Source organism: Thamnophis elegans, chromosome Z, assembly GCF_009769535.1.
Source record: "Thamnophis elegans isolate rThaEle1 chromosome Z, rThaEle1.pri, whole genome shotgun sequence".
Taxonomy (NCBI): domain Eukaryota; kingdom Metazoa; phylum Chordata; class Lepidosauria; order Squamata; family Colubridae; genus Thamnophis; species Thamnophis elegans.
Window position 1 is genome coordinate 51,169,229 of NC_045558.1, and position 25,888 is coordinate 51,195,116.

The 25,888-nt window shown below is 40.9% G+C and overlaps 1 protein-coding gene across 2 annotated transcripts in view; it reads right to left on the reverse strand.

The window, feature by feature from the left end:
* The window catches only part of GADL1 (glutamate decarboxylase like 1), a 178,518-nt gene that overhangs the window by 43,600 nt on the left and 109,030 nt on the right, over positions 1-25,888 (reverse strand). For both annotated transcript variants that reach the window (XM_032238102.1, XM_032238101.1), the window contains 2 exons: positions 19,813-19,864; positions 7,181-7,270 (listed from right to left, as the gene is read on the reverse strand). In XM_032238102.1, coding sequence (XP_032093993.1) covers positions 7,181-7,270; positions 19,813-19,864 — 142 coding nt within the window. The remainder of the gene's footprint in view (positions 1-7,180; positions 7,271-19,812; positions 19,865-25,888) is intronic.

Here is a 25,888-nt window from a genome sequence, read left to right on the forward strand (position 1 = left end):
AATGAACCTTCAGTGTATGCAAGATGTATTAGCAATGATAGAAGAAACAATGTTGAAAACACAAGAAACAATTACAAAAAACCATGAAGAAACTAGGAAAAACCATGAAGAAATTAAAATAGAAATGGGATAAATGAAGAGTGAGATTAGATCAATAGATGATAAAATAAGGAAAATACAAAGTGAAATAACAAAAAATGAACAAAAAATTCAAAAAGCAGAAACAAAGGTAGAAAAAATGGAGAAGAGAATGGAGATTATAGATGAGAAGCTGACCACACTAAACAGAAAATTAGGGCAAAAAATTGTCTTCTTAGAAATGGAAAAAGCTGGCTTCTTTCTGCATTTTCAAAATATAGGAGGAGGAGGATGATTTAGGAGAAACAATTACAGAGATTGTAGCGAATATATTACAAAAAAGTAAACAAGAAATGAGACGAGATATAGATGAGGTGTACTGAATCTACACAAATTATGCCAGGAGACACAGGCTCCCAAAAGAAATCCATGTATGCTTCACTAGAAAATTGGTAAGGGATGAAGTATGTAAGAAAGTGAGGGAAGAACAAATAACATATAAAGGAAGAGAGATACAAATTCTGAGACAAATCCCGAAAATAGTGAGAGACCAGAGAAGGCAATATCAGTTCTTTACACAACAAATAATAAGGTACAACTTAATGTTTAGATGGTTTAACCAGAGGAAGTGATGATTACCTGTCAAGAAAAAAGATATAAAATAGACACAATCGAGAAAGCACATGAGTTCTTTGAACATCACTTCACCGTCAATGAACAAGAGAGTAAAGAGGAACCAAAGAGTAGAAGCCAAGAAGAACAGTCAGTTGAAAACAGGGAAGAAGAAAGAGAAGAAGAAAACAGGAAAGAGAACAAATAGAACAAGAGGGTAGTAGAATAGGAATAGAGACAAGAAACGCAAGGAAACTAAGAGCAGCACACAAGTAGCACTATGGAAAAGAAATTAAGCTACTCTCACTAAATGTAAATGGATGCAACTCACCAAAAAAGAGAACGCAAATTTTGATTAGATTACAAAAAATGAATATGGACATAGTGTGCCTTTAAGAGGTACATATCAAAAGCCAATATAACAAGCTACTATAAAACCCCAAATTAGGGAAATTATTTACAATACTAGCACACAAAAAAGAGGAATTGCAATATACATTAAAGAATGGATAAATGCAAAAAATATATGCAGATGAAGAGGGGAGGATGTGAATGACAGAAATAGAAACAGAACAAAGAAAAATTTTCTTCACAGCAATATACGCCTCAAATAAAAACCAATGTGACTATAATGTGGTGAAGCTACCAAAATCATGGAGGGAAGCATATACAACATTGATACCCAAAGAAGATTCGGACCATCAACAAATAAAAAATTACAGACCAATTTCTTTAGTAAACGCAAACTATAAAATATTTATATCATTAATGGCAGAGTGAATAAAAATAAATAAATGAAATCATTCACACAGATCAAAACGGCTTCTTACCAAAACATCAGTTTAAAAATAATATGAGGATAATTATAAACACATTAGAATATTATGAAGAGAATCCAGGGAAACAAGTTGCACTGGCCTTTTTAGATGCCCAAAAAGCCTTTGATAACTTGAATTAGCATTTCATTATCACACAGTTAAAAATGATGAGATTTGGAGAAAAATTTATAAAGATGATAGAATCAATATATTTGGCCCAGACAGCAAAAGTAATAACAAATAGTGACACTACAGAAGAATTCAAAATATGGAAAGGAGTGAGACAAGGATGTCCATTATCACCTTTATTATTTATATTAACACTGGAAGTTCTATTAATAGAAATTAGAAACAATCAAGAAATAAAGGGATTAAAGGGATCAAAAAAGAGGAATATGACACATAGGCACGCGTGGACAATATGATATTCATATTAGAGGATGCATTAAAATCAGAATTAAATTAATCCAAAAAATAAAGGAATTCGGTAGGGTAGCAATATTTAAAATTAACAACAAAGATCATTACGAAGAATTTCACCAAAAAACAAGAGCAAGAATTAGAGAAAAACATGGGAATGCAGATAATATGTAGGAATTTGGCTGACAGGGAAATGCTCAACAATTAAGGAAGACAATTATGATAAAATGATTCAGAAAATTAAGAAAGATTTGGAAAATTGGAGGAAACTACAAATATCACTAATGGGAAGAATTGCCATTGTTAAAATGAATATCCTACCAAAATTTGTATTTTTATTTCAAGTGGTACCGATTAGCCTAGAGAAAAACTTTTTCATAGATTTAAACAAATTAATCGCACAATTTATTTGGTCAGGAAAGAAATCACAAATTAAATTAAAATTGTTACAGGACAGTAGAGAAAAGGGAGGATTTGGACTTCCCAATTGGGAGCTTCAATATCAAGCAGCAGCTCTCACCTGGATTAAGGACTAGATCAATCTAAAAAACAGAAGATTACTAACAATAGAAGGTTACAATTTGGAATTGGGTTGGCATGCCTTTATCTGGGATGGGAAAGACAAAACCCATAGCTATTTCCCAAAACATTTAATTAGAAAAGCTCTATTTCAAATATGGTTAAAAATCAAAACAAAACATTACAACAAAATCCCAATCTGGCTATCCACCATGGAAGCTCTAATATACCAGAACGTATTGGACATAAACAAGATAATAAGATATGACGACATATTAGATAACCAAGAAAGACTAAAAACAAGGCAAGAATTGAAAGAAGAGTGAAAAGACATGGGCTGGTGGCTGTATTTATAAATACAGGCAAGGTATAAAAAAACAGAGAAAGGGATGGATTTTATAAGGAGCCACAAGAACTGGATAAAATTCTACAGGGAACTGAAGAAAAAATGATTTAAAAAATATATCATTATTTATTAAAATTTAAAATGGAAGAAGAAACTGTGAAAGAAACAATGATAACATGGGCGACAAAGTTTGGGTATACTATAGAATTGCAGTGGGAAAAAATTAGGGAAATAAATTACAAATTAATGATGGCAACAGCATATAAAGAAAATATGTACAAGATGTTCTACAGATGGCATTTCCACCAGTGAGAATTGCGAAAATGTTCCTGGAGTGTTCACCTATCTGTTGGAAATGCAACCGACAACACAGAACATACTACCATATGGTAGATGTGCGCATCTATGAAAAAATATTGGCAAAAAATAAAAGATTGGCTGGAGGAGATTACCACACACCAAATTGAACTAAAACCGGAATTATTTCTGTTAGGAATTATAACAGGAAATTATGAAAAAAATATTAGATACTTAATTCTACACATAATCAAAGCAGTGAGAATTACATTTGCAGAAAACTGGAAAAATAATTATACACCAACAGAAGAAAATATAATTTAAAAAATATATTGGAATGTGCAGAGATGGATAGGCTCATGAAAGAATTAAAAGAGAAAGAAGAATCTGAATATTACTCCATATGGGATTTATGGTATAATTGGCTAGAGGAAAGAGGGGGGAGCAGGAAAGCAAAAAAAGAAAGGAAGGAAGATCAATAAATTAAAAAACAACTACAAAAAAGGAAAACGATTAAAAGATAGAAATATTAAATAGATTGTAGCAAATAAATAATAGGAAATGGATGCAAAATGACTCAAATGTAATAAAGGTTGTAATACATAGAATATATAGAATGTTATATATAGAATGAAGAAAAATGTATTAAATAATATAAATGCAGATATAAAGTTATAGTTATACAAGACTTATATGTACAGATAAAAGAATCACAACAGATATGTAAAAGAAGTGTAATATGTTGCAAAAAAGTTTTTTTAAAAAAGAATCCCTCATTTCAAACCTGATTTACAAACATTTTTCTTAATCAGTATTTTCTTACTGAAACACAGAGATTGCAGTCATATCCAGATAGAATAATTTAGCCAGTATTATTTTAATGAATGTAAGATTTGTCTTATGTATGAATGGCAACATTTCCAAACCTAATTCAATGAAGAAAATTAAGATGTAAAAAACTCCAAAAACCATTTTAAGTTTATATTTAAGTATCAACGTTTTTCTGTTAAATTTAACATAATTGCATAAAACTTATAAATGAAAATGCCACCAGGGGGCACATGAAGAACTAACGTAAGCCATTTAAGATACAATATTTCTCTAAAGAAATCAGACCTGTTTCTATTCAGCAGTAGTTTTAGTGATATGTTTAATGAAAACCTTTTTAATACCTTCAATATATGATTTTAATATTCACTATTGATTTACCAGATTATAATTTGTAATAAAATAAATATTATCCCTGCAAGATCATGATTATTCAGTAGTTTAAAGAAATTCACAAACATGTAACTGCTCAGAACTAATTGTGAGAGATGTAATATTATGAATGAAGCCTGAATTAGATCTCACCTTTCTCATAACCTACCTATTATCATGTTTCCCTGAAAATAAGACCCACCTTGAAAACAAACCCTAGCTTAATTTTTTGGGGTGGGCCTAATATAAGTCCTACCCCGAAAATTAGCCCATGGGATGGGCATGGCCTGCGGGCCCCTTGGCACAGCACAGATACCTGTAAGCCCAAGCATGGAGGCAGAGGTGGGAGGGTGACATATTAGCTGGACATACTGCATGTCTACCTGGCTCATGGGGGTTTTGCAGGAGGCTTGTGCACCAAGCCATCTGCAGGGAGACAGAGGTAAGTGATCCCGATGTCCTGCACGGCCACCTGCAGGGCACAGTCAAGGGTAAGCCAAGAGACAATGGGATAGAATGGGTGGAGTGTTGGGATCGCCTGTCTCCCCCCCCCCCATCCGGGCCTGTGTCTCTGCCTCCACCTGGCTCTGCTGCGCATTTTTCGCCCAAAGGGAGATGTAGCTTTCTCTGCTCGCAAATGAGGCGCTCTGTTTCAAAGCGTTCCATTTGCAAGCAGATAAAGCTTTGAGTGTTCCTCATTTCTCTATTCGGGCGAAAAGAATTTGGATGCCTTTGGGTCGCTTGGGAATGGAGTCTTTTGCCTGGCTACGTTGCTTGGCCTCCTGCTCCGAAACTGTATTGGCACCGGAAGAAATGATCTCGTGGGCTCCTGCTGAAGACCGAGTCTTATTTTGGGGAAAACATGGTAGTTTCATACATGAAGTAATAGTCATAATTAACATGCTGAGTCAGAAAAGAACCATTAAATGTAACAACTCAATACTTTAAAGGATATAATTAAAGTAATTGCATCAATAACAAGGATTTATTAAAGTCCCTGTCAAGATTATATTCATTCATTTATTCTTTAAGTTGATAAATACAGGTAATCCTCAAGTTATGACAGTAATAGAGGCTGTCCATTTTGGTTAAAATTCAAGATGTGAACATGCTCACCTCTTGGTCCCCCAATGCATATGCTAAATAATGAAAACTGCATGGGGTGCATCAGAGATGCTTGCCAATTTCTTCCCAAAGCATGCCCCCATCCCTGAAATACCCCACATTCCACTTCTCACCCTTGTGGTCCCTATAGCCACCTCCCAATGGCTCACTTACTTTGTGAACATCTGCAGAGCTTAGGAGGTGGGAGAAATGAAGGACAACAGGTCTCTCTTTTTTTTAAACCTGAGCTGCTATAATTCTCAGCAAATGAGACCTCCCCTCTCCCTCTGCCTTGCCATTTTAACTCTTGTTCTCCGGTGGGAGTCAGCTCAGGTGAATGGAAAAAAACCTTTTAGTGCACGTTTTGAAACCTGAGCTGCCTCTGCCAACACGGGGAACAAAACATGTTACAAATAAAACACAAAAATTCACCATCTTTATTTTTAAGTTAAACCTCTGGTTCCCCGAGAAGCTCCAAATGCATCCTTAGAGAATGACAAGCAGCTGCAACTTAATATTTTATTATTTATTTGTCATCTACCTTGTATTTCAAAGCAACTCTACTTAATTTTATTAGCTAATCTGGTCACCAATCCAAGGAAAAATGTATTAGTAAGTTAAGGCAGGTAGAACCCATTATAGGTGCCCAGAAGAGGTAATAGGAAGCACCCTCAACATTTTGTCTTCTACTAAAGTGTTATTTTTGACTGGCATATCATTCAAGGTCCTTTTGGTAAGAAGCTTAACATTCCAAAGATGGCTGTATATTCTAGTCATTAACAGATTGGTTAAAAATTATGTGATTGCTGATTACTATGATCAGTAATGTGCAATAGCATAAATGTATCACCCCTGCAATTACAGCAACGCAACAATCCTTGTTTTAATTTGTTAAGTCAGAATCTTTCCCTGGATAGACATTTCTATTTGAGTAACTTCAGTTTTTAAAACAAGAATAGTAAGTCTAAGTATGTGAGTTTCAGCTATCAGATTCTGTTCCACATTCCAGAAATGTTACATTTACTCCACAAGAATATATCAATACAAATCAATATTGTAGAATGTAGGATGTTCCTAATGCTAATCCAATTTTATTGCCTAATATTTCAAATATTAAATATAGAGTTAAACAGGCTTCTGCGAGCAGCATGAACTACTATATTCTCTGCACTGTATGCAAGCTATTTGACATTGGAAATTATTTCTAAACATTTTCCTGGGGATAATATCTACCAATAATGTTAAGTAAGTCCCAAGGACAATGTTAAATGTCTAAAACAGGTAATGAATGCTGTGTTTAGACAATGGATGCAGACAATGTCGTTCATCTTCCCTTGGCTCTGCCATCTGTTACAAGCCTTGATAGCAAGTAAAACATGGCATAATGTCTGCATCCTTTATATGAATAGATAAATTTAATTGGCCTTGCCTAAACTGAAATCATGGTAAAGTTTTTAAAAAATCTATAAATTCTTATCTGTAGTTCAAATTAAGACTCAGATGGTCTTAATTCTGTGAATATTTACAAGACCAGAGCTTAATTTTATCACAAACCATAAAAGGAGCATAAATCTCTAAACCAATGCACATTTCCAACATCTTCCCTAACAAGTCTCTCTATTGTGTCTTAAAGAAATGGGTACTAGGAAATATTCATCAGACACAGTTGAATTAATGTGCTAATGCAAACCATTGGTAAAAATGTTGTTTGCTATGTATCTATTTTTAAAAAAAAACAGGAATCTGGTTATTGAAAAGACATTTCTTAGCAGACAATAATACTCACACCACTGAGCTTTTCCCAGAATTCATGTCCTTTCTCCATCTTTCTCAGGCCAGGTGGAATATACCAGAAACAAACATTTGCATATTCTGGCTGAAAAGGTAAGGAAAATTATTCTTCATTATATAAAAATAAAATTGACCAGACTACTAAATCAATACAAATGTAAGAGTCTGTCAAAGTTTGCAACAGCAATCATATCCAGAAAGCACACACAGATATCTGATTCAGCAGAATTCATTAAGTTCTCTTTATATATAACATAACACACAAAGTAAATATATAATACCAAAAACAGGTTTTCCAACATGGTAGCAAATAAAAGCAAACACAGAGGAGAGAAAGTTTCAGTTCAGAGCAGCAGACTAGTTTTGAACTCAGCACAGACTCAGAACTGCAGAGCTAAGCAACGCCTAGGCTCCTTGCTGTCTCCTTGTTGATCACACAGCAAATATTGTTTCAGTTTCCAAACAGTCCCCATTGGCTGACCTGTTACCATGCCTATTCCAGTCTATGAACATGGGTAGAGAGCAATCTTACCTCAATTCACACACAGACAAGTGCACACAAAGGTTTTGGTATCAATCCCATTAAAGATTGTTAATCTAATTCAACATTTCTACATAAGATGATAATTAACCATTTGATAATCCCTGATAGCTTATATCTATTAAATTTGTATGGTGCATTTTTAGCATGAATGTAATTCTATGTCATTATATGATGACTTACTTTAATAAATGACAGGTGGACTTCCTGGTAACATGACTAACTGAACACATGCACCAGGAGATCTCTGAAGGATTTCTCTCAAAGGTGTGGCTCTTCTGCCTTTTAACTGAAGGGAATGATATTCCATCAGTTTTATGACCCACCCACTCAGGGTGTATCAAAGAACCTCTCCTCAGGACCCTTCAAATCAGCTGTAAGCTGGCAGATTGCTTTTGGACTTGAACTGCAAAGCTGTCTGCATGCCAAGAGCTGGGAGGGGAGAAGCTAAAATCTGTTCAGGGGCTGAAGAGTAGTCAAAATCGACAGTAAGTTATGCCTTCCTTATCTTATTCACCTTCAAAGACTATTATTCTATCTTGTCAGGTTTTTTTTACATTTTTAAAAAATTTTCTTTTAATATAACATTTCATCATAGCAATAGCAGTTAGACTTATATACCGCTTCATAGGGCTTTCAGCCCTCTCTAAGCGGTTTACAGAGTCAGCATATTGCCCCCAACAACAATCTGGGTCCTCATTTTACCCACCTCGGAAGGATGGAAGGCTGAGTCAACCCTGAGCCAGTGAGATTTGAACAGCCAAACTGCAGAACTGCAATCAGCTGAAGTAGCCTGCAGTGCTGTATTTAACCACTGCGCCATTCATTAAACAGTGTAAAATTTTGTGTCATAATAGTTAAAGCTTACCACCATATACATTATGTGTATTTATTCTTATTTTAGTAGTGATACTTAAAACTTAACATATCGTTAAAACATTTCTTCTTAATTTATATAAATTTATGATACATTATAAAATAACTCCCATATATTATAATAATCCGATTCTTCCTTTCCTTTAATTGCAAGTGTTAATCTATTCATTTATGCATATTCTAATATTTTTTTAGTAACATTTTCATCTGAAGGGATCTCTTCACTCTTCCAATTTGTTCAAATTTTGCCTAATTTTGTCAATTTAAAAGAGCCCCTATCCATCTAAATTGCAGAGCCAACTTCACAAGTTGAAAATGAAAACACAGAAGAGTTTATCGCAGTTTTGGAAAAGCTGGATATTAACTTTCATTTTTACCCTCACTGCTTTGGTACAAATGTAAACCTCTCAACACAATTGATAGAAGAGCTTTGAGAAAATAGACAAATTTGGGACTTTTTCTTTAAGGACATTAATAAAGTTGAAAGGACTAGAAGTTTTTGATACTTGCAGAAAAGAAAAAGATTTTACTCCATAAAGATAAGCCGGAGGGGGTGATTTAAACTTAAGGAGTTAACTGGAATCAGGATCTCTGCTTGACATGTGCAACTGAAAGAAAGATTTAACCCAAAATTTGCAAATCTATTTTTTAAACATATATATAATGTTTAAGCAACTTTTAAAGTAGGCAAAAGTTATTGAAAATATATTTCAGAGTACCTGCATTAAGAAGAAGTAAAAGAAAATAATGTATCATTTTAAAGAAAAATTTCTGTATGTTAAAAAGGATGTTTATAAAAGAAAATAATAATTATTCTATAATGATAGTTTGGAGGGAGGGAGCTAAATGCAATATTGATGTTTAAGGCTTGTATGTTAAAGTTAAAGAATAAGATGTATTAGAAAGTTTTGACTTAAAAGAAAAAAAGTGCCTTTTTCTTTAAAAAAAGGTTTAGCAACTTGAAGGAAAAAAGGAGGAGGAAAGACACCCCCTTTTTTAGGCTAAAGAATTTGAAAGAATATACTAAACTTTGTAAATAAAAATGGTGACGTTTTATAAAGATTACTAGGGGCAAAGAGAAATGCCTGGAATGAAGATAAAACAGGAATTATTAATTTGATTACTTTATTTAAAGAGGAAAATATGTTCTTATTTGGATATCAATTCTGGAATTTGTGCTTATAAAGAAAAAAATGAAACTTTGATCTTGGTTTTGTTGATTAGAAAGATTTGGTGTTATAAAAATGGCTAGTTATATATTAATGTATAAAAGCAAAAAGTTGAGGCTGGAGTGTGTTTATCTTGTACTGAGTTAGGAAGAGTTGGAAGTTAATGCCCCCTTTTCTTTCTTTTTGTCTTCCCCCTTGTATTACACCCCCACTTTTCCCATTCCCTTTCCAACCATTAATTTCTTAATTTCTTTTCTTTTTTTGTATTTTATATAATAAAAGAAAAAGAAATTACAGGTAAATATAATGATGCAAACTGGAAAGAAAGAGATTATCCAAAACAATTTTCTTAAAACAATAGTCTTTATGACATGTTCTTGCTATACATGCATAACTTCCTGTCAGTATTTATGAGGTTAAATCAGAATGGAGATGGGTGAAAATAGGAAAGAGATAGAAGGAATTAACTAGAGTGTACTCTAAAGTGAACAGTCTCAATTACAGTCTATTCTTCCTGCCAAATGGGTAGAAACTACTAGCTGTGCTGAATTATTTCATGAAAGGGCAGTAACTCTATTCATAACATCATTTCTGCCTTCTTTCAAAGAATATATTAAATACATTTAATCATCAAGGAGAATCCAATTGTCAGAAGGAAGAGATGGCCAAGTGTGTCATTGGCTGTGATGAAATAAAATGAAGTTAAACTTTTTTCTTTAGCACATCCAGACAAATGTAATCTTTATCCTAGAATATTAAATTTAGTATTAGCTCTTGTGAGATTTAAAAAAGATGGGGGGTGACTATTACAAATTAGCTGGATTCTCCCCCCCACCCCCAATTCATACAATCAGCTCACTTTCCTCTTTTTTCTTAGAAATAATGTTTGTAAAGGAACCGGTGCTGAAGCATCCTGACCCCGAGCAAACTTTCGTGATCCAAGCAGATGCCAGCGACATGGCAGTGGGAGTGGTGCTACTCCAAAGAAACAACCAAGGAAATCTACAACCCTGCGCCTACACCTCTGGCAAGCTCACAGACACAGAGAGACGATGGGCCGCATGGGAAAAGGAGGCTTTTGCAGTGAGATGGGCACTGCTAACCTGTAGACACCTGTTGGAAGGAGTCCAGAAACCATTCAAAATCTGGACTGACCATAAGAATCTGGAGGCTCTTAGTACCCCATGGAAACTATCACCCAAACAAGTCCGATGGGCTCAATATTTCAACCGCTTCGACTTCGTACTAAAGCACATTCCGGGGCAGAGGAACTTTTTAGCCTACGCCCCCACCCGCATGCCCCAGTACAAATGCAAACGGGAGCAGGTGGTGGATGCCATCATTCCCTCTACCCAAATAGCTGCCCAAGTGACCACCAGATGACAATGGCATGACCAACCCGACCAACCAGCAGGTGACCTAACCACAAGACTCAAAACTGAACTGCTAGCAGATGCTTGGTTCCAAAACAACCAACACATCTTGACAAAAAGAGATGACCTTGCATGGAAGGGGATGAAACTCTATGTCCCAGAACCCCTATGCACACTAATTCTCCAGAGGAGCCACGCCAAACTAGCAGGCCACTTTGGATTCCTAAAGATGTTACTGGGGGCAGTTCCGGTGGCCCAAAATAAAGAAAGATGTGGACAGTTATGTGAAAAGTTGCACCATCTGCACCACAATGAAGAAGCAACCAGGAAACCCCCCTTGATTGCTGCAGTCAGTAGCAGAGCCAACGAGGCCGTGGGAAGAGATTGCAATGGACTTTATAGTAGAGTTGCTGAAAAGTGGGGGAAACACGGTGATTTGGACTGTAATAGACTTGTTCTCCAAGCAGTTGCACTTCATACCCTGCAGCGACTACCCTCAGCTCACAAGCTGGCCAAACTCTTCCTGAAGCATATCTACCACCTGCATGGAGTACCTCGAAGAATTATCTCAGACAGAGGGGTACAGTTCGCAGCTAAGTTCTGGAGGGAGTTCCTGCGGTCCATTGGGTCATCCCAGGGCCTTAGCTCGGCTTTTCACCTGAGTACCAATGGGGGGCAGATAGACTGAATGCTATGGTAGAGCAGTACCTGAGATGCTACGTGAACTATCAGCAGTCCAATTGGGCAGACCTTCTAACCTTCACTGAGTTGCGTACAATAATGCTGTTCACAGCAGGACAGGCCTAACACCGTTCAAAGTAGTGAGTGGCATGGACTTTGTCACAATGCCTGAGTATCCAAGGGATCCCCCTTCCTCAGTCAGCTTGATCGACTGGATGTCAATGCTAAAATCAACCTGGGAGAATGTCAAAAAAGCGCTAGCTAAAACAGTACAATACCTATAAGAAACAGGCAGATAAACACCGAACTCCACAATGACCTTTCCTGGTGGGAGAAAAGGTTTACCTCTCCACAAAATATCTGAGGTTAAGACTCCCTAGCAAGAAACTGGGACCAAAGTTTGTGGGACCATTCCCCATAGTAAAGATCATCAACCAAGTCTCAGTTCAACAGAAACTGCCCCGACTGCTAGTGAAGGTACATCCAGTATTCCATAGTAGCCTCTTAAAACCCGTGATCAGATCCACTCTCAGACCACTGCCCCAGGAACCCCCAGGCCCTGTGCTCATAGGGGGCCAAACCCATTATGAGGTGCAACACATACTTGATTCGAGGTGGCACAGGAGGCAACTCCAGTACTTAATTAAGTGGAAGGGCTATCCCTTGTCACAGGCATCTTGGGTAAAGAGTAGAAATATCCAGGCTGATCACCTTATAGAGAGATTCCATGAAAAAAATCCAAACAAGCCTGGGGGGAGGACATAGTCTTGAATCCCATACTGTTACTCAAATTGTTTTTGTTTGCACAGATTGCCTTTGAAAAGTGAGGGGAGCTGGATGTCAACTCTCTGTGTTGACATTCCATGCAGAGCATCGGCGGAGCCAGATCTCAGATTACAATAGCTTGGTTGAGATGAGTGAAGCTATTGGATAACGTGATTTATGACAAAGACTGAAGGGAAGACAGAAACATGGGCAAAATTCAAAAGCAGATAAAGAAAGCAAAAAGGATGGCTACGACTAAGAAATGTCTAATGAAGAATGCCTAATGAAGCTGTTAATAAATCACTGCTTTTTGTATTACAATATTTGTATTACAATAGCTTATTATGAAGCAGGCATCATTAGGGTACTTTACATATATACTCTTAAGTATAAAGATATTAATTTTTCAGGAATAATGGGACAGCATTAGAGATCTGTTCCATAATATCATAATATAATTCTTTCATGGCCTGAAACACAAACTTCTGTAAATAAACCACACTTCCTTTATTTTGGCATTGTTCCGAAATGTTATTTTCAGGCTTGAACATAATCCAAATCTAATTTACTAGACAACTAAGATCTGATGTTAAATGACAGCAACTTAATGTCCATAATAAATAGAACAGATTGTAGAATTAGCCTTTTTTGGCATAGAAATATGCTACAGAAGAGCATGAAGATTATATATTCTAAGCTTACTATTTCAATTAAAAGAGGTTTTAAAATACTTAGCTAAGATTTTGAGCTGTAGCTGCTATAGTCGGTTTAAGAAAACTGCAGTCTGATATAGAACTTAATATAAAGTGATTATGTTATTGTTACATGTTTCAGAACAGAACTATCATGATTACATTCCTGGATTTTTTTTTAATATCCCATTACCCACTCTTCACATTATAGCAGCTTTACCAATCTGACCCCTGATGCAATTCTGATAAATCTGAAATCAAAGTGGAAAGTACATCAATTTTGGAAAGATTAGATTGGGAACTAGGGACGCATGTCAGTTCAATAATTCCTACAGAGATTGTCTTACAAATAACTGGGACATGATATTTTAGGCTCCTTACAGATGACAGTTTAGGATGGTGTGAAATTCATAATGAATTCACAGCAGTCATTTCCTTTAAATTACTCAGTTTAGCAAGAGAACATCTAACACTTTACATGTTTTATCTTGCCTATGCAACACTAACATTTATTTCCAATATTCTAATGAGGAAGATTTTATTTTAAGAAAAGACTGTTGTACTTACCTGAACAGTCGTTCTGGGTGAGCTGCATGAGAATCCAAGGAATGGGTTAATTTCTTGCTTGCCTCAAGACTGAATTAAATGAAACTCAGCCACGCCTCCTTTTGAACTTGGCCGATCAGTTTTTTTCAATGAAAGGAATGGCTGTTTCGAGAAGAAAGCACCTGAAAGTCCACTAACCTCGAAACCTCCAAGGCCCAACGACCCTGGACCGAATCGCAAAGTGCGGGGTTGGATTCTCACGCAGCTCACCAAGAACGACTGTTCAGGTAAGTACAACGGTCTTTCTCCAGTGCACTGTTTAGAGAATCCAAGGAATGAGATATGCCTAAGCATACTACCTTAAGGGTGGGTAGAAGTCCGGTCCAGGGAACCTGAGTCCGAGTGAATCACTTGCAGCACCCGATGTCCGAAGGCCGCTTCACCTGAAGCATAGATGTCTCATTTGTAATGCTTGATGAAGGGTAACGGAGATGACCACGTCGCTGCCCTACAAATTTCCTCAATCGATGCTTGTGTGGCCCAGGCTGTAGTTGTGGCCGCACTGCACGTTGAGTGAGCCATGACGTGATGTGGTGGCGGATGCCTCTGTACCTCATACGCCTTGCCGATAAAGGCTTTCAGCCATCTTCCAATGGTGGTGGCGACCTCTGACCCATAGAGCTGGAAAGAAAGGTGACAAACAGGGCCTCTGGCCACTGGAACGATGCAGTACATTTGATGTAAAGTCGCAGGGCTTATCACACGTCGAGATGATGCCACATCCATTCTCGAGGATGTTGCGGTTGACGACAGAAGTCAGGTAACACGAGTTCTTGGGCTCTGTGGAACCAGGAGTTGACCTTCATAATGAAGGACGGGTCAAACTGGAGGATCACTCTGTTAGAATGGAATATGCAGAGGTCGCTCCGAACTGACAGTGCCGCCAACTCTGATATCCTGCGAGCCAAAGTAATGGCCACGAGAAAGGCCACTTTCAGTGTCAACAAACGAAGACTGATGGATCGGATGGGCTCAAAAGGTGCAAACATCAAGGCCTCGAGTATGGTGGGAAGTTCCCACAATGGGTAATGATGCACCATCGGGGGCCTAAGGTTGGAAGCACCCCTGAGAAAGGCACCAACCCTGGGATGGAGCGCCAGAGAACGGCCAGTGTCTCCGTGTAAAACCGTGGAAAGGGCCGCAGTCTGTCTCCGCAAGGTGTTTGGGGCCAGGCCCCTGTCCAAACTGTCCTGGAGGAAATCCAGGACATGAGGAAGAGAAGCTGATTTTGGAATAACTCCCAGAGACGGCACCACCTGCAGAAGGTTCACCAGGTTGCATTGTACATTCATGTAGTGGATGGGCATCTGGCTAATTGGATAGTACGAATGACTCGCGCCAAGAAATGGTCCTGTCTCAAGATGTCCCCCTAAATGGCCAAACAGCCAACTGGAACCACTGAGGGTCCGGGTGTATCAGTGCCCCTGGGTGAGGATTATCCTGTTGTCCGGGATCCTCCGGGGGGGGGCAATGGCCAGGCTGGTCAAGTCGGCGAACCAGGACCTGCAGGACCAGTGGGGAGCGACCATCAACACCTCTGCCTGTTCTGAAAGAATCTTGCGAATCACCCTCGGAATTAGCAGTAGAGGCAGAAATGCATACAGAAGACCGTGGGGCCATGGACAATGGAGGGCATCGGCCCCCTTCACCCTGCGAGCCTGGAACCTGCTGAAGAATTGAAGCAGGTGGGTGTTGGTTGGAGATGCAAATAGGTCCATCATCGGCATGCCGAACCTGCGGATCAGTTCCTGGAATAAATCCGGGTGGAGCTGCCACTCTGCCTGATCCACAGTCTCGCAACTCAGCCAATCCACCTGTAGGTTTGAGGTGCCAGAGATGTGATCCGCCCTGACGGGTAGGTGTGACTCCATCCACAGGCAAAGTGCCTGCGCTTCCAGCATCAACCTCTTGGAATGCATGCTCCCCTGGCAGCTGATGTGCGCCTTGGCAGCCCGGTTATCAATGAGGATCAACATGTGCCGCCCCATCACCAGGTCACTGAATTCTCGAAGGGCTAGATGGACGGCCTGAAGTTCTAACCAATTTATATTGTTCATCAGGTCCTGGGGGCTCCAGCATCCCTGAGCCACTTGAGAATGGGTGTGAGTGCCCCAACCATACAAGCTGGCGTCAGTCGTGATCATGAGTCGATCTGGTTCTCTGAACAGATAGCCTTTCTGCAAGGCGGAGGAGGTCCACCAATAAAGAGATCGGATCACTTTGGAGGACAGCCGTAATGTCCAGAACACCCTTGTGCCTCCACTGATGTGGAAGGAGGAACCATTGGAGGTGACGTGCATGAAGTCGGGCCAGGGAACAATTCCTATGCAACATATCAGTTTCCCGAGTAATGTATAGATGACAGAGAGGTGAACTGTCCTCTGTGACAGTACTTGATTCACCAGAGTTCGAATGCTGGCACAACGTTTGGGTGATAAGAACACCTGACATTGGACAGTGTCTATTACCACCCCCAGGTGAGTCAAGGACATGGCCGGTATTAATTGACTTTTGTCCATATTTACCATGAAGTCATGGAGTTGCAGCAATCGAATTGTCGCGCGAAGGTCCCGGCAGGCCTGCTCTGAAGATGAGGATTGTATCAGGACATTGTCTAGATAGGCTTGAAGTCTAATGGGGCGTGACCTGAGATGGGCCATCACCATGGCCAGAATCTTTGTAAATGTCCGTGGGGCTGAGGAAAGGACAAACGGCAGTGCCCGGTATTGGAAGTGGCGCCCCGCTTATGAGAAGCAGAGAAACTTCCAGTGCAAGTATAGAATCGGCATGTGAAGGTATGCCTCTTTGATATCTACTGGTGTCAGGTAATCTCCCTGGTGAATGTATCCCAAGATGGTTTGCAGCGACTGCATTTTGAAATGCTTGTATGCCAGGTACACGTTCAGCCTCTTGAGATCTAGGACCGCCCTCCACCCCCCGGAGTTTTTGGGCACTAAAAACAGGATGGAGTAAAAACCCCTCCATTCCTGGCCTGCTGGAACTGGTTTGATGGCCTGAATTTCTAGAAGGTGCTGAATCTTGGTGCCCATGAGGGCCCTCATGGTCACGCACCTCAGGATGGAACATCTGATGAACCTTCTCGGGGGAGTGGAGAGAAATTCTAGGGTGAGGCCGATCCATCTTGAGAACCCAAGTGTCCGAGGTCGATTGTTCCCAATAGTGGACAAAGTTTTTGAGTCGACCACCAATGGGAATACCAACCTGGGAGTCAGTGGTATCGACGGAAGGGTTGATATCCAGCACCGCGACTTCCCTGGTGGGACTGCTGCTGCTGCTGTTGTTTAGACCTGTCTCTAAACCCTGATCTGTCCTGAGCTCTATCGGAGGACTGGTAGTAGGGTCTGTGGTATTGGGGTCTGGCTGAGCAAGGCTGGGCCCTGCGATCTGACGTTGCACCAAGTGCAGGACCTTTTTCTTATCCCTATTCTCAATGAGAATGGGATATAGGGCTTCGCCAAATGGCTTTCCCCCTTTAAAGGGTGAGGATGCTAAACGCCATTTAGAGTGCATGTCAGCTTGCCAATGGCGCAGCCAAAGCAAACGGCGGGAAGTGATGGTAGTAGCCAAAAGCAAATTTGGCTGCCGCCAGGATGGCATCCACCGAATATTCCAATGTCGCCACTAGTTTATTTGCATCCTGATGAAGACGCATGTTTTCAGGTGCCAACCTAGCTTGCAATTGTCTGAGCCAAACTAGAGACATCCTATTGAAAAAGGACATGGCCGTGGCTGCCCTAATCGCCCACGCAGCTGCCTGGTGCGACTTGCGGAACGTCTGCTCCACCTTACGGTCTTCAGCCTTCAGAGGCAGAAAAGGCTGCGACAGGGGCATCCACAGTTGGCAATTGGAGGATCCCCTCCAGATCCGGACCTGGTCCAAACAGCCATTTGTCATTATTACTAGGAGGAGGAACAGCAGCTGGCTGAGCCTCCTGCCTCTGGATAACATCTAAGAATTGCTTGGGTGAGGGAATGAGCTCCTGTTCCTGAACTGGTTAAGAAAATAGCATCTCAGTGGAGTCAAGCCCCAAGGAAGGTTCTACTGGGGTATCCTTATCACCCATTTTAACAGTCGTCCTGGCTTTAAAAAGTAAGAACTTAAATAAGGCCAGTCCACAGAGACCTCCAGGAAGAGGGGCCCACCCTCATCATCCGAAAATTCCAGATCCCCTTGTTCATCATCACCCAACAGAGACTCCTCACTGTGAGTGTGTAATGGGGAGGGGGGATCCCTAGTAGGCGCTGAAGAATGTCTAGAAGAGGACCTCAGGCCTTTGGATCTATTACGCAATTCCAAATCCACCCCCTGGGAAATGGCTGCAGAAATAATATCTCTAAATTCCCTGGGCAGGCTCATGATCAGTTCATCCTCCCCCCTGGAGCCCAGTGGTTGTGAGGTGAAAGTCACCTCAGGTGATGCATATCTGGCTTCTGGGGTGGCTTGCCTGGCTTGGGGACTGATGACCCCGCTCAAATCCGAAGCACCAGGTGTGGAGCCTAGTCCTAGGCCCACCTCTTCGGCTGAAAGGCCCTGAATGTTGTCGGGGGAACCAGTCCCTGGGTGACCACAAGGGGGAGCTGCGATGTGGCTGGGACAGAAGGCCCTCCAACTGCAGCAGCAGAGAGTTTTCCCCGGGGCATCCGAACTCTTAGAAGCCTGTTTATCTGAAGCACAAGACTTTCTTTTGCACCCCTATCGGCAGCCACCAATTTGGATTTAGCCCTAGACTTGTTAGTCGCGGCCCTGGTGGAAGCCCTCCCTGCTCTAGGCAAAGGAGGGCCGGCCAAGGGGGAACTCCCTCGGGAGATGCCTTCCCCAGAGGCACGGTGGGTGGATCGTTCGGCCATAGGAAGTCTTATAGCCCCTCAGGAATTAACCACAAACCTGAATGGGACCCCCACAATCCTGGTCTCGAGAGAATGCTGATCGAAGCACTGACTTTTAGCCACAAAGGGTTAACAATCCGAAGCTCAAAGTGAGATCGCAATCACGCTGCCAATTAGCTCGCTGACTCACTCACAATGCAGTGCACAAGCTACTAAACTGCTGATGCAATGGAGCGGCTCATTTGGCGCCAGAGGAAAAATGGCCGGGATTCAAACAAGCAGCCAACAGGCTCCTAGAAAAAATGTCTGGCTCGGTGGCAACAGGCAACGGCCAGTCTGGATGCGGCAGCTAATAGGGAGATTCGCTGAGCCTCCATTCAATCCCCGCCCACGGAATTCAAATGCAAACGGCAAGAGGATGGCAGAGCAAGCCTCCTAGCATGCCAACGAGGGAACCTGAGAACAGTGCACTGGTCTCACAACCCTTACACCAGATATCCAGAATGGCTAGCCCGGAAAAATGGGCAATTGGGCCAAACTTAACAGCGCCTTCCAGTAGGAAGGGAAACAAGTGGTGGTTCTAACCAGCGGACTGGGGAAATGAGTGTGCCAAGAATAACCTGTAAAATAAAAAACACAAACAAACAAATAAATTCATATTACCTGCAATGAGAATCAAAGAACAGGTTTTCATGATAGAAAAATTAAAGAGAGAAGGTGATTATGTCTCGTTAGGCAGACTGAATTGAAAAAACTGATCAGCCGAGTGCAAAAGGAGGCCTGGCTGAGTTTCATTCAATTCAATCTCGAGGCAAGCAGACCGAAATTAACCCATTTCTTGGATTCTCTAACCACTAGAGAATAAGGCGGAAAACATCCTTATGTAAAATACCTTATTTTGTTTCAATTCAATTGTTTCTATTTTGTTTCAATTCAATTACATGGTGAATGATTGTTTATCATCTAAATAAGGCATAGCATGTAATCAAGGTGATGATCTAAAATACTGCCTATACTTCATACCTTTTAGCATTTCTGATATCATTAATTCCAAAATGGTGGTGCATTTAACCTACCTCCAGAAGCAACTGAAATCCTTCTCTCTTCTTAATTTCATCCACTAAGTATCTGAAAAACAGAACAGTAATGTCTAGAGTTAATTTAAGAATGTACAAATAGATGGAGATGTTCTATTTCAGGTTACTAGATGCATGTATAACTTCTTTCAACTTGAGAAACAACACTCCAAATTTAGGTGAGGCTAAGTCTAGTAGATGGGATCACTAATATATATAAAGTCACAACCCCTGGTATGCCCAAATATGGGAGGAAGGTCACACTTCCACTCTCTGTCTTCGGCTCGTCACAAGAGACCATCCAGACAGAAATAGAGCACAGGTTCGATTCCCAACATGGGTATGGCTAGCTGATGAGAGCTAAATAGCTTGAAATAGATCTATACTAGTCTCCCTTTATTTATTTACTTATTTATATATATATATATATATATATTTGTCCTTGTATATCTTAAAATTATTATTTATTAAATATATATATCACCCATTTTCCTGAAAAGGCAATTCTAAGCAGCTTACAAATAAAAAGATGAATAAAAAACAATTAAATTTTAACACTATGAAGAAAAGAAAACAGGAACCAAGAGATGGATGCTACAACAATGAGGTCTTCTTACCCTGTCAGCCACCTCCAGTAGTGAGTGCTGTCCTTAAGGTCCCAACACAACTGGAAGAGCTAAATTTTATACCCTTTTCGAAGGCCAATAGGGTAGGAGCAGTTCTCAGTTCTGGTGATACAATGTCCCCTGGGATCAGGGCCACAAAGGAAAAGGCTCCTCAACCTTTCCGGCTTGAGGGGGGGGGGAGAGAAATGGTTCTGTATGAGTGGCAGGCGCATGCCACTCTCACAAATGGAACACTCGCCTGACACTTGCACGGTCCAGTTTTAAACGGGCCATAGCCTGGAGGTTGGGGATCTCTGCCTTAGCAGATGGAATCCATAAGTCTCTTCAACTAGCATGAGTGGGATGAGCCAGCCCCATTATGGTGAGACGCTCCTTAGATTCCTGGACCCATGCACTTTAAAGGATAATAATCAACATCTTGAATTGGTCTGAATAGCAAATTGGTAAATAATGAAGCTCGCACAGCTCAGGTTTTATAGGTGCCTAAATGGCCCCAGAACTGTGTGCATTGCTACTTCTTCACCAACTGTAATAGCATTAAGCATCATTACTTTTGTATTTTTTTTTAAAGACTAACAACATTTCAAGAAATTATGTAAGAGATGGAGGAGGAGCCAACATCACAATGATATGGATGTGCGGTCTCGATGCTCTGAGACCGCAGCCGATGCTTTTGCCACTGGGTGGCCAATCGGACCTAGACTGTCCCACAGAGACGGTGAACAGGAAGAATATGTCTTGCTGATCTCAGGGACATTGCAAAGTCCCTGATCGATGCAAGAGAAGTTCTTCAAGCTGGCGACAAAAAATCCAGCCAAGGCTGATGAAGTCGGGGTGGCTCCAAAACGGAAGGATACGGAAAGAAAAAGTGTTTCCAGCTGGTGAGGAATTTTTACCGTTTAAAAGAGACTGCCTATAAAAAACTTAAAATTAATTTAAATTGGAGGACAGAAGAAATAAGCAGCGGAATTAAGTTTGGAATGGTTCTGGACAGTGGGTTATCTTACTTTTTAAATGCTATGTTCATGGAAGGAATTTATGCAAGCCTTTTAAAATGAATGGATTAAGTTTTCTTCTTCTACTTTTTTTCTTTTATTATTCTTTGTAGCCTATGGACTAAAATCTCCTCTTTCATTACTGTGGGTGTTTTTCTAACTCATTCAAGAATCTGGCTTTTTTTAAAACTTGAAATACAAAAAAGAAACAAAAAGAAACAAAGAAAATTGCAACAATAACTGCTACTCAGGGGCTGGAGGTTTCTGTATTGGAAACGAAACACTTTTACTTTTCTTACTGATTATCCTGGCTTGGCATTCCAAGGTCTCACTGCTTGTTTATAGAGAGTGATAAGAAGAAAAACATACAGATGTCCCTTTGAAGTATATCTTCAACCAGAGAAAAGTGAAAATAAAACTTTATTGTGAATCTATGCTTAATCTTGTAAAAATCTTCCAAGCTAGAGCAGCAGTGTTTTTTAATTGGCACAATTTCAACAGGAGAAAGAAACTTTAAGTCTGCAAAAGATATTCTTAGAAATTCAGGAATTATCAAACACATTTGAGAAGACAGAGAAGAAATTGGAAGACTTAGAGCATCTAACAGTAAAATATGATGAAGAAGTTGGAGATGTTTATTAAGTGGAAAAAGAGGAGGTTAGAATCCTAAAAACCGAAGAGGAAAATAACCATAAAGAAATTAAATTTATGGTGATTGGTTTGTTTCTGGAAATGGAAAGAGTGGAATACTGAAAGAGGAATTAAATGGAGGGGAACTCTACCCCAGATGGCAAGTCACAGAAGAAAAAACAAAATAATTTATGGATTTAAAGAGAGAAATTTTATTAGCAACATCATTGATAACACTACTGACAATCAAAGATAAGCTGATTAAGGAAACAGAAAAGGGCATCAAAATTACATGAGAGATTTTATAAGCAAGGAGTTGTTAAGAGGAGTCCATACAAATTTGATTAAGGAGATGATTAGAGGACTGACACCACAAATGGCAGAAGACATGAGATTGTTTTGCTATTGGCAAGATACAGGTTGATAGATGGAAGTATATAATTTAAAACTAGTTAAACTTAGGAAAATTCAGTGACGATAGATATAGTTAAATAAATAATTGATAATGAAAACAATGTATACAATGTGTAGTGTTATGATAAGTAATAATTGGATATGAATATTGAATGGTACCCATGAAAGGAAGATTAGAAATCCTTTTGGATTATATATAAAGGTTAATAAAAAAGAACTATTAGATTCAGTTAAGTCTTGATTATTAGGGGGAAATGTTATAATACAGGATATAGTTAAATAAAGGAGGAATAAGGATAACAACACACACACACACACACACACACACACATATACACAAACGTATGTATGTATGTATGTATGTATGTATGTATGTATGTATGTATGTATCTACAATGCTTTGTTCGCAAGCCGAGGTAACACCAGATGTCAAGTTGCAGTTGAACCATTTATTAACAAGCTGGCATAGAACTACGACAGAAAAATAAGAGGCTGTGTGACAGCTATTTGTAAAACCACTATCGAGCAGCCAGCCAAGCTGGAACCAATCAGTGAAATTCGGCTTAGCCCAGGTCAGAAGTCCGAGGACTTAACACTCCTTCCCCCCAGATCGCGCAAGCGTAGTCAGACAGATAGGCAGGCTGATGGTGAATTTGCCCTCACCTGTGCAGTAATAGTGGTAATAGATTTATTTCTGAGGGAGGAAGGAATGGAATACTGGAAAAGGAATTAAATGAAGAGAAAATTTATTTCAAAGGACAGGACATAGAAGAAGAAATCATTAAAGAATTTATTGACTATGAAATACTACTTGCAAAATATTTGATATCACTGCTGATAATTAAAGATAAGCTGAACAAGGAAACAGAAAGAGGGCGTCAAGATTACATGAGAGTTATTACAAGCAAGGAACTGCTAAGAGGAGTCCATACAGATTTGATCAAGAGGATGTTTGGAGGACTGGATCCACAAATGGCAGAAGACGTAAGATTGTTTTGCTATTGGAGAGATACAGGTTGATAGATGGAAGAGTATAATTTAAAACTAGCTAAACTTAGTTAACTTTAGTAACAATAGGTATAGTTAAATAAAAATTGATTATTTATTTATTTATTTATTTATTTTATTTTATTTTATTTATTTTATTAATATTTATAGGCTGCCCTTTTCCCCGCGGGGACTCAGGGCGGCTTACATAAAATAGGGAGGGGGGGTATAAACAATAAACATAAAACAATACATAAGAGTAAAATAGTACACAACATTCATTCTTCATTCGGGTGGGGATAGATTGTGATCTTATCCCCAGGCCTGACGGGATAGCTAGGTCTTGAGGGCTGTGCGGAAGGTCTGGATGGTGGTGAGGGTACGAATCTCCACAGGGAGATCGTTCCAAAGGGTCGGAGCTGCTACTGAAAAGGCCCTCCTCCGTGTAGTTGCCAGTCGACACTGACTGGCGGATGGTATTCGGAGGAGGCCCAATCTATGTGATCTTATAGGTCGCAGGGAGGTAATTGGCAGGAGGCAGTCTCTCAAGTACGCAGATCCACTACCATGGAGGGCTTTATAGGTGGTGAGTAGCACCTTGAAGCGCACCCGGAGATCAACAGGTAGCCAGCACAGCTCGCGGAGGATAGGTGTTATGTGGGCGAACCGAGGTGTGCCCACAATCACTCGCGCGGCCGCATTCTGGACTAGCTGAAGTCGCCAGATGCTCTTCAAGGGCAGCCCCATGTAGAGCACATTGCAGTATTCCAGCCTAGAGGTCACAAGGGCCCAAGTGACTGTTGTGAGAGCCTCCCGGTTCAGGTAGGGTCGCAACTGGCGTACCAGGCGAACCTGGGCAAATGCCCCCCTGGTCACAGCCGTCAGATGGTGGTCGAAAGTCAGCTGTGGATCCAGGAGGACTCCCAAGTTGCGAACCCTCTCTGAGGGGTATAAAATTTGACCCCCCAGCCTGAGCGATGGAACACTGGTCGAATTTTTGGGAGGGAAACACAACAGCCACTCGGTCTTCTCCGGGTTGAGTACAAGCTTGTTAGCCCTCATCCAGTCCCTAACGGCTTCAAGACCCCGGTTCACCACGTCCACCGCTTCATTGAGTTGGCACGGGGCGGACAGATATAACTGAGTATCGTCCGCGTATTGATGGTATCTTAACCCGTGCCTCCGAATGATCTCGCCCAGCGGTTTCATGTAGATGTTAAATAGTAGGGGGGATAAGACCGAACCCTGCGGCACCCGGTATGTTAGGGGCCTAGGGGTCGATCTCTGCCCCCCAACTAACACCGACTGCGACCTGTCCGAGAGGTAGGAGGAGAACCACTGCAAAACAGTGCCTCCCACCCCCATCTCTCGCAGTCGTCGCAGAAGGATACCATGGTCAATGGTATCGAAAGCCGCCGAGAGGTCAAGGAGAACCAGGATGGAGGCGTGGCCTCCATCTCTGGCTCTCCAGAGATCATCGGTCAATGCAACCAAAGCGGTTTCTGTGCTGCAACCAGGTCTGAAGCCCGACTGGAAGGGGTCAAGATAGCTGGCTTCCTCCAAGGACCGTTGAAGCTGGAAGGCCACCACCTTCTCAACAACCTTCCCAACAAAGGGGAGGTTGGAGACTGGACGGTAATTGTTGAGAACGGCTGGATCCAAAGATGGTTTCTTCAGGAGGGGTCTCACCACCGCCGCTTTAAGTGCGGCGGGGAAGTGCCCCTCCCGAAGAGAGGCGGTAACAACCACCTGGATCCAGCCTCGTGTCACCTCACTGCTGTTGGCAACCAGCCAGGAGGGACACGGGTCCAGTACACAGGTGGAGGCACTCACAGCTCTCATGGCCTTGTCCACGTCCCCAGGGGCAACATCCTGAAACTCAACCCAGGGTCGATCTACCAATTCATCCTCTTGTGCCTCGGCTGGAACTGCAGAGGTGGAGTCCAAATCCGACCGAAACTGAGCAACTTTGTCCGTTAAGAATTGGGCATAATCCTCAGCTCTATCCTACAAGGGTTCCCCCGTATCCCTCCTATTCAGGAGGGAACGGGTTATCCTAAACAGGGCAGCTGGGCGAGACTCAGCGGACGCAACCAAGGTGGCAATATGAGATCTTTTTGCTGCCCTAAGTGCCCTGATGTACTCCTTGGTGCAAGTTGTTAAAAGTGCTCGGTTCGTTTCGGACTTATCGGACCTCCACAGGTGCTCTAGGCGTCTCCTCCGGCGCTTCTTCTCCCGGAGCTCCTCGGTGAACCAAGGAGGCCTCTGGGATCCGCCGACCCGGAGGGGCCGTAGTGGCGCAATCCGGTCAAGGGACTCCGATGCTGCCAAGTGCCAGGCAGCAACCAGAGTCTCTGCCGATAATGATAGTAATGTATACAATGTTAAGCTGTTATGATAAGTAATAATTGGATACGAATATGG